At 40.9% G+C, this 20,963-nt stretch overlaps 1 protein-coding gene across 2 annotated transcripts in view; it reads right to left on the bottom strand.

Moving 5' to 3' along the window:
• Positions 1-20,963, bottom strand: part of poli (polymerase (DNA directed) iota) — a 79,807-nt gene that overhangs the window by 24,845 nt on the left and 33,999 nt on the right. Inside the window, exon 4 of one of the 2 annotated variants that reach the window (XM_043721093.1) lies at positions 8,059-8,217. The exons of the other annotated variant lie outside the window; for it this stretch is intronic. Within the exon in view, the coding sequence (XP_043577028.1) occupies positions 8,059-8,217 (159 nt within the window). The remainder of the gene's footprint in view (positions 1-8,058; positions 8,218-20,963) is intronic. 2 annotated transcript variants of the gene reach the window in all.

Here is a 20,963-nt window from a genome sequence, read left to right as displayed (position 1 = left end):
CGGGCAAAAGCCCTTCATCAGGAATAAAGGCAGAGAGCCTGAAGCGTGGAGAGATAAGCTAGGGGAGGGTGGGGGTGGGGAGAGAGTAGCATAGAGTACAATGGGTGAGTGGGGGAGGGGATGAAGGTGATAGGTCAGGGAAGAGAGGGTGGAGTGGATAGGTGGAAAAGGAGCTAGGCAGGTCGGACAAGTCCGGACAAGTCAAGGGGACAGTGCGGAGCTGGAACAGAATCCAGTCAGATCAAGGATTAAACTTCACATCCAAACTATTCAAGGAGGTTATGGATAACTTGGGAATAAATCAATTCAAATCGACTGTGTACCACCCAGAATCGCAGGGAGCGCTACAGAGATAGCATCAAACAGTAAAGAACATGTTGAAGGCTTATGGTCAGGATTACCCAGATGATTGGGATAAGGGAGTTTCATTTGTATTTTTTGCGATTAGAGATGCACTAAATGAATCAACCAAATTCAGTCTATTTGATTTAATCTCTGGGCATGAAGTAAGAAGACTGTTAGAATTAATAAGTCAGAATTCAGAGACCACCCATTTGGACTATGCGTTAAATTTTGGAGAACGATTAAATCAAGCTGAAGAGTTGGCTAGACAGCATTTAAAAGTATCACAGCATACAATGAAACAGGAAGCAGATAAGAAATCACAAATTTGCAATTTTGCAATTGGGATAAGGTATTGGTGTTACTTCCAGTAACAGGTGGGCCTTTAAAAGCACGGTTTAGCGGACCGTATCAAATCGAGAGGAAATTGACTGAGGTGAACTACTTGATAAGGACAAAAGTGTCACAGAGTGTGTCATGTGAATATGCTCAAAAGGTATTTTGATAGGGAAGGAAAGCAAGAGAAGATGGTATTAATGATTACAGCACAGAAGGAAGAACCAAGTTTAGAGGATTCTGAATTGTTCATCCCTCAAATCAAATCAGACAATGAGGAAGTTGTCAAAAATTGGATAAATTATTGAGTTACCTTCCAACAGAAAATCAAAATGACCTGAAAAATTTATTAGTATCACATGGGGAGATATGCAGAAATAAACTGGGAAGTACTAATCTAATTGTGCCTGATGTAGAGATAGGAGATACTTTTCTGATTAAGGAATATCCTTATTGGCATAACCCTCTAAAGTTGGCACAGGTTCAGAAGGAGATAGAGCGCATGCTCCAAGATGGCATAATCAAAATGACTGGAGCTCACCCATAGTCATGGTGCCAAAGCCAGATGGTACCCAACAGTTATGTGTGGACTATCACAAAATCAGTGCATTACAAAGACTGATGCATATCCAATTGCATGGTTGGAGGACTGTATTGAAAAAGTAGGACAAGCAACTTCCATTTCTAAGTTGGACCTGCTCAAAGGCTACTGGCAATTACGTCTGTCAGAGACAGCAAAGACAATTTTGGCTTTCATAACACCAAATGGACTATATCAATTCAAAGTCATTCCATTTGGTATGAAAAACGCTCCAGCCACATTTTACAGACTAACTAATAAGGTCATTGCCGGGTTATTCAATTGTGTTGTTTATATTGATGACCTGATGATATTTAGTCACTCATGGAAGGAACATTTACAGCATTTATTGGACTTATTCGATTAACTTCGGATGGCAGGCTTGAAGGTAAACCTAGTTAAAGTGAAATCGCCAAAGCCCAAGTCACCTTCTTCGGCCATGTTATTGGACATGAACAAATAGCCCCATGGGATGCGAAAATGAAAGTAATTATGGAATTTCCCACATCGTCAATGAAAAAAGCAGTACTATGGTTCCTGGGGTTGAGTAGATTTTACTGAACGTTTGTGCTGAACTTTAGCAGTATCACTGAATTGTTAAAACAGGGCAAGAAGTTTCAGTGGACAGTGGACTGACAAAAGGCATTTGACAGCCTAAAAACTATGTTAACCACTGTCCCAGTATTAGCCACAACAGATTACACAAAGCCTTTCAAGGTGGCTATTGATGCCAGTGATGTGGGTGTCGGTGCATTGGTCCTGCAGGAGGATGACCAGGGAATAGAAAGACCCATCGGGTATTTTTCCAGGAAGTTGAACGTTCATCAACAGAAATATTCAATGGTGGAGAAAGACTCTTTAAGCTTGGTGTTGGCATTACAACATTTCAGTGTTTATATTACCAGCAATGCATCTGAGACAATCATATACACTGATCATTAAAGACAAAAATGCCAGACTGTTTAGATGGAGCTTGTTGTTGCAGCCATTCAGTTTGACAATTGTACGTGTGGCAGGGCGCGAAAACATGATTGTCCATGTGTTATCGAGACTTGAATGAGATACGGGGACATTCGGTGGCAAGTGTGCCATGGCCTGAATTCACATGTGGTTCTGCATGTTTGCATGTTTATAGTTAGTATAGTGTACATGTGTGATTTAGACTATTAACCAGTTTGTTTTTGAAGGGTTTTAAAAATGAAGCCATCTTTTGATATTGATAATTCATTTTTTAAAGGCAGAGGTATCACAAAACTGGTCCTTTTTCTAAAAGGTGTTCCTTTTCTCAAGGATACTGTGTCCTTGGTTTTTTTTTAGAGGGGTCATAAAACCCTCCTGTGTCTGAGGTGGCTATTTGGTACAGAGATGAAAAAGGATGTTGAGAGACCTTTTGTTTATATGTAAACTGATGAGACTTCAGGCCAAAGTGGTCATGTTTTAGAAGTGACCCGTATAATGAAAGGGGAGTGGTCAGGTCTCTCTCTCTCTCACTCTCTCTGTTGTGTATATTCGGAATAGCATAATTAAGTCTAGTTTGGATAGATTGAATTCAGTAGGGGTTCTTTACCCTGTTCTTTGTATTTCACTGTGTAATTGTGTGAATAAATTTTTGTCTATTTTAAAACCTGGTAGTCAACCTAGCCAACTTACTCTAGGTAATTTTCACTGTACACTTACCAAAACAAATTGTAAAGTTATGGTCAGGGTTGCCTGCTTAAGAATGTTTTGAGTGGTCTGGCTTAGTCCATAACAGGATGAAGACAGCCGTGGGTACATCCTGGGTTTCGGACAGGATAGGAAAAGAGAACACAGGGAGGATGTGAGAGGTGGGTTCTGATGGCCAGGCAGTGACTGACAATGAGTGAGGCTGACATCTTGGACAATGGGGGAAAAAGCCATGGCTCCGATGTCTGCATGGAATCCCATTGAGGATGTAATCCTGTCCCTTCCTCCTTGAGTTTTAAAACATCTAGTTTAAAAGAAAAACTGAACCTACTCTTGCCTCCTGTTTATGCCAACTGTATTATGGCGTAGACAGTGTAATATTTGGGTCAACTGAGTTGTGAACAAATCATTAATATCATTTTGAAAATGTCTGTCAATTTTGGTACCCACCCTTTCACTGTGTTGACCTTGTTTGACTGGCTGGGAATGCGGTGAGCTTTGTCACCAGTCATATTTTACATGTCCTGATACCCCCTCCCATCATAAAAACTTCACTTGGTTGGAGGGGCTGTAAAATTCAAGTATAACAATTTGTACATAACACAACAGATCTTGCCACATTGGTCAGGAAAAGAAAGATCATACGGGTTTTAAACAGAAAGGAAGATAATATAAGCTCAAGGTTTGCGTACAGATTTGTAGCTCGGGTGTTGGTTTCTGTAGTTGTGGGTATGTTCGCCGAGCTGGGGAGTTGATTTGCAGATGTCACCTATCTGTGTGACATCTTCAGTTCTTTGGAGCCTCCTGTGAAGCGCTGATGTGTTGTATTTTCTGAAATTTGGTTCTGTTCCTGCTGCTTCCGGTTGCCAGTTACGGCACTTCATTGTAGTGGCTGTTATATTGGGTCTAGATCTATGTGCTTGTTGATGAGTCTGTGGGTGAGTGCCAAGCTTCTAGAAATTCTCTGGCTGTCCTCTGCTGAGCTTGTCCTATGATTGTTCTGTTGTTCCATTTGAATTTGTGGTCCCTGTCATCTGTGTTTATGCAAGGACAGCTGGTTGTGGAGTTTAGTGGCCAGTTGGTGTTCGTGGATGTGGATCGCTAGTTGTGTGCCTCTTCGTCCTAGATAGTATTTTGTGCCATCTTTGCATGGAATCTTGTAAACTACATTTGACTTGCACTTGATGGGTACTGGGTCTTTTGTTCTACTCACCAGAACACATGTCCCTACTAGCCGTACACACAGATGACAAGGACCACAAATTCGACTGGGACAACACAACGATAATACGACAAGCTAAACAGAGGATAGCCAAAGAATTTCTAGAAACTTGGCACTCCATGAACAAAGACCCAATATACCAGCCACTACAATGAACAACCAGAACCAGCAACCAGAAGCAGCAGGAATGGAACCAAATAAATTCCAGAAGACACAGTACAGCAGCATTTCACAACTCACCCAAACAAAAAGACCCGACACCCATTATGTGCAAGATTAAACGTCATTTACAAGATTTCATGCAAAGACGGCACAAAGCACTATATAGGACAAACAGGCAGACAACTAGCAATCCACATCCACGAACACCAACTAGCCACTAAACGCCATGACCAGCTATCCTTGGTAGCCACACTCGCAGATGACAACGATCACAAATTCGACTGGAACAACACAACAATCACAGGACAATCTAAACAGAGGACAGCCAGAGAATTTCACACGCATGGCCCTCATCCATGGTCTGCATTAACATAGGCCTAGACCAAAAACACAAACCATGGCAATGACCAACCAGGAGCGGCAGAAACGGAACCAAGTAAATTCCGGAGGATACAGTACAGCAGCGTTTCACAGGAGGCTCCAAAGCACTGAAGATGTCACCCAGACAGGGGACGAAACATCTGCAAATCAACTTCCCAGCTCAGTGAACATACCCACAACTACAAGATAAGCTCACACAAATTTTATTCTTCAGCCAAGGTGCCACAACTCCTGTTCAGGGGACAAAGTCCTGTTGACGTTAGGTACACAGTGAGCATATATTTGTTGAAATCTTATTTGCTTTTCACATTGGAGATGGATTTTCTTTGTTGATTAATTTCAGACACTGTGCATTGTGGCTCCAGCATTTCCAGTTTTTTTGCGCTTTTGAGCTGGCTGTCAAGAGGTTATCTGGAACAAATTGTTGCCTGAAAGTATCTTGTGCCATGAAAGTAAAGTAAACAATTTTACCAGAGTGTAGTGCCGGAAATATGATGCAGCATTGAGAGGAAGTGCACACAGACAGAGCTTTTAAAGATGGGAAGAAAGCAGAGTTAACATTTCGAGTCTGGTGACTCTTCATCAGAGCAGTTGCTGAGTTTCACCAGCAATTTTCTGTTTTAGTTTCAGATCTCCAGCTCTTAGCAGTTCTTTGTTTTATTTCAGTGTTTATAGATGTAATGACAGGCATTAAATTGCAAAGAAAAATGAATAAACTCTGGGATTGACACTTTGAAGAAATATTAGAAAGTTCTTTAAACTTTGATGGACTTAGAAGGTATTAAAAAGTACTGATCCACAGCTGTGCTAGCTCGTGTGTCATACAGTGACAACATGTTTGTCTTGGCTTGTCCTAGGATGGATATGTTTTCCCAGTCGACTAGGACAACACATCCATCCCAAGGCAAGTCAAACAGACAGAGCACAAGAATTCCTAGAAGCATGTCATTCTAACCGGAACTCTATCAACAAACACATTGACTTGAATCCCATTTACCAAGCCTTGTGAAAAAGAACAGGAAATGATGTCACCACAGCAAATGACCTCACTAACCCAAAGAACCCTAAACACATAAATAGAAAGTGGGCTATGCCACCAGTGCTTCATTCGGAGGCTCACTGATGATGTTACCTAGTCTGGTGACGAAATGGTTGAAAACGAACCTTCCAGGTCAGCAAGCAAACCTACATCCAGTTTTAGTCTTTCCCACAAAAGGGAACACTCTCCCAGTCCCCAGACACTACCGAGTCCCCTCCAGATCCTGGTTTCAAAAATACTACCCTCATTCTTGTAAACACTTAAGAGTAAAGGTCCAATATAAGATAACTCTTTCATTTCAAAAATGATTCAAGTGAACTTTCTCTGAAATGCTTTTTAAAAAAAATTTGTTCATACAATGTTGGCCCAGATGACGAGGCCAGCATTTTTTTGCACATCCCTAAATACCCTGGAGAAGTTAGCAGTGAGCTACCTTCTTAGAATGTTTCTGTCCTTGGGTTGTAGGGACGCCAACACTGTTATTTGGAAGGGAGTTCCAGAATTTTGATACAGTGACGGTGAAGGGAACAATTACGCAGTTCCAAGTCAGGTATGTTTTCATAGAATCATAAAATCCCTACAGTGTGGAAACAGGCCCTTTGGCCCATCAAGTCTACACTGACCCTCGGAAGAGTAATCCACCCAGGCCCATTCCCCTACCCTATTACTCTATATTTACCCCTAACCAATGCACCTAAATTCCACATCTCTGAACACTATGGGCAATTTAGCATAGCCAATTCACTTAACCTGCACATCTTTGAATTGTGGGAGGAATCCAGAGCACTTGGAAGAAACTCACGCAGACACAGGGAGAATGTGCAAACTCCACACAGACCGTCACCCCAGGCTGGATTCGAACTCGGGTCTCTGGCGCGTGAGGCAGCAGTGCTACCCACTGAGCCACAGAGCTATACCCTGTTCTGTTTTCTGGACTCTCGATCTCCGCACTATTCTCTCCTCCCCTTGCTCCGTTTTATTGTCTTTCTCTCTCTCTCTCTCTCTCTGTAATGCTCTCTATTTCCTTCACTCTGTTCTCTACAATTGCTCTCTCTCCTCCCATGTGCTGCTTTTTGGATTTAAGATATCAAAAAGGTATCTCTTCTAAGTTTGTGAGGAGATTTGTAGCTCGGGTGCTCGTTGTTGTGGTTCTGTTCGCCGAGCTGGAAGTTTTTGTTGCAAACGTTTCGTCCCCTGTCTAGGTGACATCCTCAGTGCTTGGGAGCCTCCTGTGAAGCGCTTCTGTGGTGTTTCCTAAGGCATTTATAGTGGCCTGTCCCTGCCGCTTCCGGTTGTCAGTTTCAGCTGTCCGCTGTAGTGGCCGGTATATTGGGTCCAGGTCTTCCTGTCTTCCTGTTAGCTGTCTTCCTGTTTGTCCTAGACAACAGAACGAGGACATGCCGCAACCCAAAGGACTAGCCACACTACCATACATCAAGAACATCTCTGAAATGACAGCCAGACTACTGCGACCACTAGGACTTATAACAGCACACAAACCAACAGCCACACTCAGACAACAACTCACCAGAACGAAGGACCCGATACCCAGCATGAGTCCACAAACTCCATCAACAAACACATCGACCTGGACCCAATATACCGGCCACTACAGCGGACAGCTGAAACTGACAACCGGAATCGGCAGGGACAGGCCACTATAATTGCCGGAGGAAACACCACAGAAGCGCTTCACAGGAGGCTCCCAAGCACTAAGGATGTCACCTAGACAGGGGACGAAACGTTTGCAACAAAAACTTCCAGCTCGGCGAACAGAACCACAGCAGCAGGTATCTCTTCTGTGCTGAGTCAGCTTAGTGACCAGTTTAGAATATGCTATAACTGGCATCAGTGTCTCTTACACTTTTGTCAGGCTCAAATATACATTTTTAAAAATGGTAGATCCTGCATTTACCAATTATCCTGTCAGACTTGCTGAAAAATACAGATGTGTGGTTTTCATGCAAGGACAAGATTAAATGTATATCAATGCAGCTGCTCTAATAGGCATGTGTAAAAATTATGTTCATATTTCTGACAAACTGATATGGGCAGTCCCTAGATTTTACAGCTGAATGATGGCTGTACCTACAACAACAGCAAGCTGTATTTACAAGACACCTACCGAAATGTCCCAAGGCACATCAGACAGAACAGCATCATAGGAGATAGAAGTACAGGCAACCAGAAGCTCAGTCAAAGAGCCTTCAAGGAACATCTTAAAGGAAGAGCATGAGGTAATGAGGTAGAGACAGATGAAGAGGAAACTCTCGTGTTGAGGGTCTAGGCAGCTAAACATGTGACCTGTAATTGCTAAGGAATTTTACCTACTTTGGTTACCATACACATGACCAGAGACAAACACGTTTGCTGGGATGACACCACCAGTTCCTATTCGCTGTAGTCTCTTCTCCACCAGTTGACTTATATCGATAAAATTCTCATCAAGGCACAGTCTTTCGACAAACGGAGTGAACTCCTCCAGTAATTCTACAAATAGGACAGTACAGAGATAATTATTGTGGGACACCCAATGTACTTAAAGTGCAATGACATTTACCTGTGTTAGCAGGAGAGCTTTGCTGGCCTTGTGACATGACCTTGCTGAGGGGAAGCTGGCAGACACGTACAGTGCCTCCATCCTTTTACTTTCACACACTGAATTTCAATCTGATAAGATAGAAATTTACTTACAATTCAGGCTTGCATTTCTAACCCTCAGTTATCCCATCTTCTCCTGAAGGAGCTGATTGTTGCTGTGTTAATGAAAGTGACTAGCTAGCTATAAAGGTCTTGTCCTTGGAACCTTATAACCCTCATGCTTACATGACTGCAGTGCAAAACCCAGCCATGTCCAATTTTATCCTAAAGTTCATATTTGCTGCCCCTGGATAAAATATCCAATCAAATGATCATTGCATTGCACTATTCACATTAACCAATCGCAGCCTTACAAACGTTCCTCGAACTATTCGAATGACACCTTATTTTTTATCTTCCCCTTGCATTTTTTCATATGAATATTGCTTGCATTTACAAATATAGGCAGCAGTTATAAGTCAACAACCCTTAATTGCATATCTTTTCAGTTATATTTAACTTGCAATCCATATCATTTTCTTCAACTGGACTCTAACTCAAAATTCTGAGACCACAAAACAGTGAAATTCTTTAATTTCTATTCTTCCTTCCTCCCCAAAATGCTAAATTTGGTGCCATTAATCACAAATATCCAGGTTTCTCTGACTTTCATCCTTATTAACATTCTGCACTTGACCCTTTACCTAGACATCTCTGTAATGAAAAGAATGACCCCATTGACTCCATTTATCAGAATTTGGATTTAGTTTCTTACAGATCCATTTACAGATCTTAACGTTCCATTTGTATTAGCAATTGCCACTACACCCGAGGCAAGGAATTTGTTATGATGTGACATTCTGCAATAGTTTCCTTCATTTTGAGTACTCACCTTACACTGTGTGAATTTCTTCATGAGCACTGTGATAATGTGAAGAGACCCTTCAGCTAGAGAAAATGATGGTTGTGGGCTCTGAAAGCTCATCCCATTGATCTCTGTGGCCTGAGTAGCTCAAGATTCATGCTGCATGTGCAGCATCTCCACTCACTCAACTCACTCTTATGCTTCCTAGGCCTCGCCATGGAACAGCACCAGATTAATTGTAAGCAGGAACAATCATAATCCTCATCGGAGACATTTTATAGGCCAAAGATAAGCTTCAGAGTGATTTATATTTTTAATACTGAGCATTCTATAATTAAGCTGAATACTGTACAATCACATAAAACCCACTAAGTTGTAGTAATGTTTTACCAAGTAAGAATTCACTGTAACACAATAAGCCAGAGAAAGTATATGATTAATACATGATTATAACAAAATGCCTATCTCAGGTTTTGACACAACTTACTGAGTAAAGTCTGCATCTAGATAATATGATCTGTTATATTCTTACTTTATTGTCAACTAAAAATAGTCCCCAACCCAGCAAGTGTATCCAGTAGTGTTAAAAGTGCAGAGAAGAATATATGAAAATTTTCTTGCTGTAGCGTAATGTTGCAAGCCTTTGTTAAATATCTTGCATTGCACTAGATGTCAATATGTAATCATGTGAATGAATTCAAGGACATCGACGTATGGAATGCCTTGATTGAAATGGAAAATCCCTCATAGTAAGACCCAGATTCTTCAATACCCTGGGATTTTCCGTATACATGTTTTGCCAAATCACACCCTAGTTGACTCAACCATCATACCAAAGGGTTTTCTCTACTGTATGTTAGTTATTGCTGAGCCTTGGACTTTTTAATCATAGTGCATGTTTTTAAAATATAACTGTAAGTTGAAATTCCCAATGCATATCCCAGTAATGCTGAACATCTGAGTTTCTTATTCACTCTTACATTCATCTGTTTGGAATTCCTTTGTGGTAGTGACAAATTTAGACTTTCTGCTTAAAATGTAATAAGATGTTTTCTTTCCACCTCCCCTGCTACCTTTCTCACCATCAACAATATCACCTGCAATCCTCCTCCATGCCAATTGCCATCTTGACTTGGAAATATATCACTGGACCAGCCACACAAAATTTCGGGGAATTCTGAAGTAATTAATTCACTCCCCTGATTCCCCAACATCTTCTCTAACTATGAGGCACAATCAAGAGTGAGATGAAATGCCCCACGGTTAACTGGATGAGTGCAGCTTCTAAAACACTCAAGAGGCTTGACACCATCCAGAACAAAGCAGCCCATCCATCATCTTCAACAGTCACTCCCTCCACCATGCATACACAGCAGCAATCATATGTACCATATACATGATGCACTGCACCAGCTTACCAAGGCTGCTCTGACAGCACCTTCCAACCCGACAAGAGCTATCATTGAGAAGGACGAGAACAGCAGATCCAATGAGAACAACACCTTCTGCAAATTTCCTTCCAAGTACTATAAAAACATGCATTAGGTGCAAAGGTAGGCCATTATCTCTTCCATTCAATAAGATTATGGCTAATCCATTTGAATTCCAAATTGGACAATCCTATCTATCCCAATCATCTATGTTTCCATTGCCTATCAAGGATCTATCTACCTGTGCCTTAAAAATATTCAATGACCCAACCTCCGCCACTTTTTGAGGCAGAGAATTCTAAAGTTGTACAACACTCAGAGAAATTCTCCTCAGTACTGTCCTAAAAGGAAGACTCCCAATCTTAAATGTGTTCCTTATTTCTGAACTCACACAAGAGATCCCTTCCCTATCCATCTTGTCAAGATCAATCAGGATCTTATGAACTTCAATTAAATCATTCCTCACTCTGCTGAACTCCAGTAAAAACAAGTCCAGGCTGTCCAACCTTTTCACATTATCAAACTATTCATTCCAGGTATCAATCCAGTAAACTCATTTGAACACATGTACATCCTTCCTTAAACAGGTCACCAAAAGTGTAAACAATATTCAAGATGTGGTCTCATCAATGCCCAACTAAAGCACAACATTCTTGCTTATACATACAATTTATCTCATAATAAGGGTAGTATCGCCTGATTACATGAACTAGAACACCTAGATCCCTCCCAATTCTAGATGCCTCAGAATTCTGCAGCCATTATCCATATTAGTAATACTCTGCTTTTTCAATCTCCCTGCCAAAGTGAAAAACTCTACATTTCTCACATTATACAGAACTTGATTTCCTACAATTTTGTCCACTCCCTTAACATACAAGGATGCAAACTAATCTGTCTATGTCACCTTCACAACACTCTTTCCTGCCTCCCTTTGTGCCATCTGCAAATACAGCCACCATGTCTTCAATCTCGCCATATCAGTAACCAACCCAACTTGGAACTGTATCACTGTTCCTTCCTGTCAATGGACCAAATGTCTGGAGTTTCTTTCCTAACAGTACTGTGACTATGTCCGCACAAATGGGATTGCAGTGATTCAAGGAGGCTCACTGCCTCATTCTCAAGGACAATAAATGTTGGCCTAACCAGTGACATCCATATCCTATGAAAGAATAAGAGAGGTGTGGTTCATGCCTTTGTTATCTCAAGAGTTAATCACAATGGTCTCTTAAACAGCAACAAGCTTCAATTCTTTCAAAATGCTGCAGCTTGATTTTTAATTTGTATAAATTATTTTTATTTATTCATTTATAGGATGTAGGCATTGCTAGCAGAAGCAAAATTTCTTTATTGGTCATCCTGAATCATTTACTGCAAAAATATAGTTTATTCATAAAATTTGTAAAAGTACATTACACTCGTTACAAACAGAAACAAACATTTACTTGTTCCCGTACAGCATTTTGTACTCTTGGGTGTCTCAACATTACAGCTTGAAAATTACAAATTGTACAATAGAAATAAACTTCACTCCATGTTCCACTTTTAATATTCACAACATACACTCCTTGACAGGCAGACAGTCCAAGGGGTTCTATGGATACCAGCCTCTTGATGTACTATGGCTGGAAGAACATAGACAGAGACCTCTTTTGCAGCAGGACCCCAAACTTTCTCGTGTCCCTCAGCATGCAGCTCTGGACTTTTAAATGTGCAAATCTGCAGGACTCATTTGAGGACAACTCTGTGCATTGGAAGACTAGCAAGTTTTGGGCAGACCAAATGGCATCTTTCACCAACTGAACTGTTCTCCAGCCAAAGCTAATGTTTGTCCCTATGAGCATTGCTGAGAATAGACTGTAAAATCGTCCAACACAGCCGTTGGGATGAACATCAATAAGAGCACACAAGATCTCTCTCCAGATTGCCATATAAGGCATATTCCAAGAGAAGATGGATATCTGGGCAGTATGGTGGCTCAGTGGTTAGCTCTGCTGCCTCATAACACCAGGTACCTGGGTTTGATTCCACCCTTGGTTGACTGCCTGTGTGGAGTTTGCACATTCTCCCTGTGTCTGTGTGGGTTTCTTCTGGTTGCTCAGGTTTCCTCCCACAGTCCAAAGATGTGCAGGTTAGGTGGATTAGCCATGTTAAATTGCTCATAATGTCCAGGGATGCGCAGGCTAGGTGGATTAGCCATGGGAATTGCAGGGTTACAGGGATAGGGTAGGGTGTGGGTCAGGGTGGGATGCTCTTCAAAGGGTCAGGGTGGACGTGTTGGCCAAATGGGGTAAAAACAATGACTGCAGATGCTGGAAACCAGATTCTGGATTAGTGGTGCTGGAAGAGCACAGCAATTCAGGCAGCATCCAAGGAGCTTCGAAATCATGGTCTGCTTCCACACTGTAGGGATTCTATGAAAATGAATTCTCTTCAACTGAATACCTTGCTAAGATTGACTCAAAGACTTTTTAAGAGTCAACCATATTACGAGCCATCTGGACTGGCTGGAGTAAGCAGATGTAGTTCCTAAAGGGCTTTTGGTAATGTAGGATTTCCATTACCGATTCTATCTGTTAAGTCCAGATATATTCACTTTTAAATTAATTTGAGATTCCCTAGAATCAGGTGGGATTTGAACTCACATCCATAGGTCAGTCATCAGAACTCTGGATGACTAGTCCAGTAACATAACCATTATGGTACTGTTCCCATCATTCCCAGAGGGCTTTTCTTTTGTGGTCTAGAATTCTGACATCAAAATTCTTGCTCTAACTTTTAAATTCTTCCATGCCTTCATTCCACCCTTCATTAGCTATCTCCTTACAGTAACTTTAAGTTTCTATATGCACCATTGACTCCTCTAACATTGTCCTATGCCTTTTCCTATGCTCTAACTGCCTTCCTATGCTCTGTCTGGACTAAACAGATAGAATCGGTAATGGAAATCAATGGTTTCATTACACTCCTGTTCTTAGTGCATGAACCATTATGCTAATGGAAAAAAATGTGTGGTTGCATTTCTACCATTGTTCTGCTTTTTTAACTTTCAACGCAAAAGATGCAAATTCAGAGCAGTACGAGTAACACACATTCTGAAAATGTTTCAAATAAAAATGATTCTTTAATTTAAAATGTTATTGAGGAAAGAGACATACTGTTGAAGCTTTTCATCTTGTACTCATCAGGACAGAATCACAACAAAACAACATTTTAAAGGGAACAATAATTTATAGCGCTTGAAAAGGTGTTGAATAGTTGGCAACTGAAATCAAATATTTAGAGGTGTTGCCATGGAGAATGCACCAGGGAACAGTTGACTGCTACATTTCTGTTTAAATTCATAACTACAAAGCAAAAATTTGAAATGAAACAGAAAGTGCTGGAGAAACTCAGCATGTCAGGCAATGTCTGGTGAGCGATAAACAGAGTTAGTGTTTCAAGACCAGTATCACTCTTCTTTGGAAATAGGTCACAATTTAAATCATTAATGGTTCAATTATTGCAAGACAATAAAGTACAATATACAGTTGTACCTCTATAGTTCTCTTTTCAAGTAAAATGCTTATCAATAGATGACAAAACAGTGAATGTGAAACAGGATGATGAAAGCATGTTTTGCACTTATACAGCGCTTTTTCTGACCGCAGAATGTCCCAAATCATTTTACAGCTTCTGAATTAAAATACTAACGAAGTATAGTTGCTGTTGGAATGTCTGACGAGTGTCAACCAACTTGCACACAGTAAGCTCTCACAAATAGCAATGTGTCTTGATCAGATCACGTGAGTTTGTCATGCTGACTCGGATATAAATATTGGCCAGATGGTGGGATAGCTTTGATGCACTTTTGCTAAATAGAGTCTTTTTACCCATTCTGGTGAGAAGGCAGATGGGATCTCCATTTAGTAACCATGAAAAAGATAAAAATCACACAACACCAGGTTATAGTCCAACAGGTTTAGTGTTGTGTGATTTTTAACTTTGTACACCCCAGTCCAACACCGGCATCTTCAAATCATGAAAAAGATAGCACTCTTGACAGTAAAACAGTGGACTGGAGTTTTAGCTTTGATTTTGATGCAGGAATATGACTTGAACTCAGAAAATTTCGGTTCAGACGGAAGGATGCTACCAACTGAACAACACACAAGAGGAGTATAGAGAATTGGCGAGGGGTGCAGTGGGGGAGAAATCAAATTTATGAGACCAATCATCCTGCAGTGGGTGCAGTGTTTATGGTATCATGTAGTTACACAAAAAGAAGCAGGACATTAAACCAGGGGTGGTTGTGGCAACACTTTAAAGGTGTGATCTAATTCAGTCCCAGAGCTCAGCATTTTCTCAATAATGATGCAAATTGTTCCTTCTCAATATGCATTTTTGACAAGACTTATGAAATCTGATTTCAGAGTCCTTTCAAGTAGTGTGTTCAAGATTTTAACAATCTTCTGATGTAAGTGAAAATCTCATTTCCCCGAACATCTTTTGTCAAATTTTCTACTTTATCACTGACACACTGACTAGAGGTGACCATTCCTGCTGGTTTACTCCGTTAAAATTGATCATAATTTTGAATAACTCTATATGATCTCAATTTTATCTTTTCTGATTGCAGGAAAACAATCTTAACTTGTTCAATCTCTGTGCTTAATTGTAGTCTCTCACCCCTGGTGCTAGCATCATAAATCTCTGCAATCTCCCCAAGGCCTTGATATCTTTCTTAATGTGTGGTGCCAAGAATAAAGTTAAAAATCACACAATACCAGATTATGGTCCAATAGGTTATTTGAAAGTACAAGCTTTGGGAGTGCTGGTCCTTCATCAGGTAGCTAGTGGGGCAAGATCATAAGACACAGAATTTATAGCAAAAGACCAAAGTGTCAAACAACACATGCAGTGTATTCGACAAACCTAGATTGTTGTTAAGTCTTTAATCACTTAGAATGGGGATGCAGGTTTCGATTGATTAATATGTAAATCCCAGACCTTCTTTCAAGTCAGTCCCGAGACAATTTAAGGTTTTATCAGTATAAAAAGAGTTACATCTCAGCTCAGGTGTATTAAAGGTAGGAGGTTAGAGTCTGTTTATCCCAACTGAGTCAGACTGGTTCTATTTCCAAAGTAGGAATTTATAAAATGTCACATGGACTGACTGCCTACAGTTTGTATGCTTTTTGAACAAAATAGAATACAGATTGTGTGCTTTTTGAGCAATACAGACAGACAGACTTTTACCACACACTTTAATGCATTGTCTAAGCTGAGATGTAACCATTTGTTTACACTGACAAAACCTTAAGTTGTCTCAGGACTGTGGCTTGAAAGAAATTCTGGGATTTACATATTAATGAATGGAAACCTGCATCCTCATTCTGAGTGATTAAAGACTAAATAGCAATCTAGGTTTGTTCAATACATTGCATTAGTTGTATGACACTTTGATCTTTTGCTATAAATTCTGTGTCCTATGATCCTGCCCCACCAGCTACCTGATGAAGAAGCAGTGCTCTGAAAGCTAGTGCTTCCAAATAAACCTCTTGGACTATAACCTGGTGTTGTGTGATTTTTTAACTTTGTTCACCCCAATCCAACACCGGCACCTCCACATCATGCCTAAAACAGTACACCATACTGCAAATGTAACCTAAGCACAAAATGTTCAGCATGACTTTCATATTTTATTCAAATATTCAAATAGACTTGGTTTACAAAGTCTTTGGCAATGATCTCTAGAACAAAGAACAAAGAAAATTTACAGCCCAGGAACAGGCCCTTGGGCCCTCCAAGCTTCAGCTGATCCTAATGTATTGTCTAAACCTGTTGGCCAATTCCTAAGCATCTGTATCCCTCTGCTCCCCACCTACTCATGCATTTGTCCAGACACATCTTAAATGAATCTACCGTGCCTGCCTCTACCATCTCTGCTGGCAACGCATTCCAGATGCCCACCACTCTGTGTGAAGCATTTGCCGCGTGTATCCCCTTTAAACTTTCCACCTCTCACCTTGAAAGGGTGACCTCTCGCTATTGAATCCTTGACCCTGGGAAAAAGCTTGTTTCTATCCACCCTGTCTACACCCTTCATGATTTTGTAAACCTCAATCAGGTCCCCCCTCAATCTCCCTTTTTCTAATGAAAATAAACCTAACCTACTGAACCTGTCTTCATAGCTATGACCTTCCATACCAGGCAACATCTTCGTAAGTCTTCTCTGCACCCTCTCCAAAGCATCCACATCCTTTTGGTAATGTGGCGACCAGAACTGTACACAGTATTGTAAATGCGGCTGAACCAATGTCTTGTACAATTTTAACATGACTTGCCTGCTCTTATACTCAATACCTGTGCAGCAACCTTCAGGGTACAATGGACCTGCACTCCCAGATTTCTCTGCCCATCAACTTTTCCCAAGGCTCTTCCATTCATTGTATAATTCGCTCTAGAATTAGTCTTGCCTAAATGCATCACCTCACATTTGTCTCGATTGAAAACCATCTACCATTTTTCTGCCCAAATCTCCAGTCTATCTATATCCTCCTGTATTCTCTGACAGTCCCTTATGCTTTCAGCTACTCCACCAATCGTCGTGTCATCTGCAAACTTACTGATCATACCAACAGTGCCCTCTTCCAGATCATTTATGTATATTACAAACAACAATGGCCTCAACACTGACCCCTGAGGAACACCACTGGTCAGCTTTCACCATTTCAAGAAACTCCCTTCAACTACTACTCTCTGTCTCCTGTTGCTCAACCAGTTCTTTATCCACCTAGCGAGAATACCCTGCACACCATGTGACTTCACTTTCTTCATTAGTCTACCATGGGGAACCTTATCAAACGCCTTGCTAAAGTCCGTGTATATGACATCCACAGCCCTTCCTTCATCTATCAACTTGATCACTTCCTCGAAGAACTCTATTAAGTTGGTAAGGCACGATCTCCCCCGCACAAAACCATGTTGCCTATCACTGATAAGCCCATTCTTTTCTAAATATAAATAGATCCTATCCCTCGGTACCTTCTCCAGCAACTTTCCCACCACTGACATCAGGCTCACGGGTCTGTAGTTACCTGGAACATCCCTACTACCCTTCTTGTACAGGGGGACAACATGAGAAACCTTCCAGTCCTCTGGCACCTCACCTGTATTTAAGGACGCCACAAAGATATCTATCAGGGCCCCAGCTGTTTCCTCTCTCACCTCTAGCAACCTGGGATAGATCCCATCCGGTCCCAGGGGTTTGTCCACCTTAATAACCTCTAGCCTACCCGACACATCTTCCCTACTTATGCCAATGTGATCCAGAGTAATCCAACTTCTATCTCTGATCTCAAGATTCATCATGTTCCTCTCCTCAGTGAACACTGATGCAAAGTAATCATTCAGAATCTCATCCATTCTCTCAGGTTCAACACACAGCCTTCCTTCGTTATCCTTTAGTGGACCAATCCTTTCTCTAGTTAACCGCTTGCTTCTTATATAAGAATAAAATGCTTTGGGATTCTCCTTAATTCTGCTTGCTAAAGCTATTTCATTACCTCTTTTAGCCCGCTTGATTCCTCATTTAAGATTTGTCCTACTCTTCCGATATTCTTCCAGGGCCTGTTCTGTTCTTAGCTGCCTAGACCTTGTGTACGCTTCCCTTTTCCTCTTGGCTAGTTGTACAATTTCTCCTGTCATCCACGGTTCACGAATCTTGCCCTTCCTATCTTTTGCCTTCAACGGGACATGCCTATCCTGCACTATCTTTAACCTATTTTTGAAAGCCTCCCACATCTCAAATATGGACTTCCTTTCAAATAGCTGTGTCCAATCCACATTTCCCAACATTGAGATTACGTTGAATGGTCTGTCCAGTGCTGCTTATTTGAATAGACAGGATAGCGGTATCTTACAGTTCGCACAGCAGCACATAATTTTGTTATTCTCTGTAGGAATATTGCTATTGATTACATGAACATTGTATGTCAACTGAACAAAAATGACTGGTTTTCTATCTGCAACAATACAAAAAAAAAACAAATGTGCATTTTCTTACTTTCACAGTTCCCTTCTTGAAGAATGAAATGGTTCTTTTTGTACAATATTTATTGAATGTTAACAATAGACAGTTTGAAGCTACAAGAGAGACAATTAATTTTCCTTTTAGCTGTGTTTTTCAACAATGTTCAGCTATGTAGAGAAGAGCAAAGGAAGATTTTGACTCTTGATATTTTAAATCCCATATGACCCCTCACTAGCGCTTACCATCATTTAATACTTTCGGTACGTAAGGCAACATTGTTAATGCTGAACCAGATAATAATGAACAGAATGTACAGAAGTTATCAAAGAGTACTGTTAGCAATTGCGCCAAAAACAAATGCTGCATTTCATGTAAATTAGAGAGCAATGTCAAAACCCAGCTCAACAGAATGTTTTTCACAGGTTTCTCCGGGATTGACAGTGTGGAATCAAGAATGGTAGTTCCTCCAGCATTGGTAATCAATATTTTATGGCCACTGATGGCATATTCATACAACCAATGAAATGGTTTTCCCTTTTGCCTGTTTATACAATTTCCCCAGATATCAGAGTGGGAGGGGTCCAATGGACAACAAGGCACTGCGTAGCCAGAGACAGAAGAACAGATACATAGGCTGATCATGGAAATGTTTAAATACAACAGGATTGTTGTAGTGGTGATTTTAACTTGCCCAATATTAAGTGCCAAGGGCTTAAATGGGCAGAATTCATTAGATGCATCCAGGAGGCATATGTAGATATTCTTGAAACCATATGTAGATATTCGAACTAGGGAAGGGGCCATCCCAGCCCTTGTATTGGAGAAACAGCCCGGCCAGGTATTCAGCAGGGGAATATTTTGGGGAAAGTAATCCTAATTCTGCAAGCTTTTTAGACAGTTATGAATAAGGATATGACTGGTCCTTGGGTGAAAATGCTAAATTGGGAAAAGGCTAATAACAGTATTAAGCAAAAACTAGAGAATTTAAATTGGGGTCCACTGTTTGAGGGTAAATCCATATCTGACACATGGGAGCTTTTAAAGGCCAGCTGTTCAGAATTCAGAGCCAGCATGTTCATGTAAGATTGAAAGATTAGGATGGCAAGATTCAGGAACCCTGAATGAGAAGAGATTTTGAAAAATTCAGTCAAAAGGAAAAAAGAAGCAAAAATAAAGTTTAGGAAACTGAAATTAGACAAGGCCCTTGAGGAATATAAAGGAAGCAGGAAACAATTTAAACAAGGAACTGGGAGGATTGAAAGGGGCCATGAGATGTTCTTGGCAAGTAGGATTAAGGAGAATCTCAAGGCATGTTATGTATATATTAGGAACAAGAGGGTAGCTAGTGAAAGGGTAGGTCCACTCAAGGACAAAAGAGGGCATTTATGCATAGAGCCAGAGCAAGTGGGTGAGATCCTTAGTGGTTATTTTGCATTGGTATTTACCAAGGAGAAGCTCATAGATATTAGTAAGGTTAGGGAGGGGAATGTTAATATTAATATTCTATGGCATGTTGATATTTGGAAGGATGTGATGTTGGGGTGTCTTGAAAAACTTTTTTAAGGTAGATACGTCCCCTGGGCCTGATGGAATCTGTCCCATGATACTGAGGGAGGCAGGCGAGGAGATTGCTGGGACCTTGGCAGAAATCTTTGCATTCTTTTTAGCCACAGGCAAGTTCTCAAAAGACTGCAGAATACCCAATGTTGTTCCTTTGTTTAAGAAGTGCAACAGAGATAATTCAGGAAATTATAGACCAGTAAGCCTTACATCATTGGCAGGGACATTATTGGAGAAGATTCTTAGGGACAGGATTTACTTGCATATGGAAGAGGATTAACACATTAAGGATAGACAGCACAACTTAATTTAAGAGAGGTCTTTTCTCACAAATTTGATGGAGTTTTTGAAGAAGTGACTAAGATGATTGAGAGTAGGGCAGTTTCTGTTCTCTACATGGATTTTACCAAAGCTTTGACAAGGTCTGTTGTGGTAAGCTGGTCCAGAATATTGTGTCAAATGGGATCCATGGTGAGTTCATGGAGTCATAGAGATGTACAGCATGGAAACAAACCGTTCGGTCCAACCCGTCCACGCGACCAGATATCCCAACCCAATCTAGTCCCACCTGACAGCACCAGGCCCATATCCCTCCAAAATGGAAACAGACCTTTCGGTCCAACCCGTCCACGCGACCAGATATCCCAACCCAATCTAGTCCCACCTGACAGCACCAGGCCCATATCCCTCCAAACCCTTCCTATTCATATACCCATCCAAAAGCCTCTGAAATGTTGCAATTGCACCAGCCTCCACCACATCCTCTGGCAGCTCATTCCATACA

Source organism: Chiloscyllium plagiosum, chromosome 1 (assembly GCF_004010195.1).
Source record: "Chiloscyllium plagiosum isolate BGI_BamShark_2017 chromosome 1, ASM401019v2, whole genome shotgun sequence".
Lineage (NCBI taxonomy): Eukaryota > Metazoa > Chordata > Chondrichthyes > Orectolobiformes > Hemiscylliidae > Chiloscyllium > Chiloscyllium plagiosum.
Note: the sequence above shows the minus strand (reverse complement) of the source record. Positions and strands in the feature narration are given on the sequence as shown.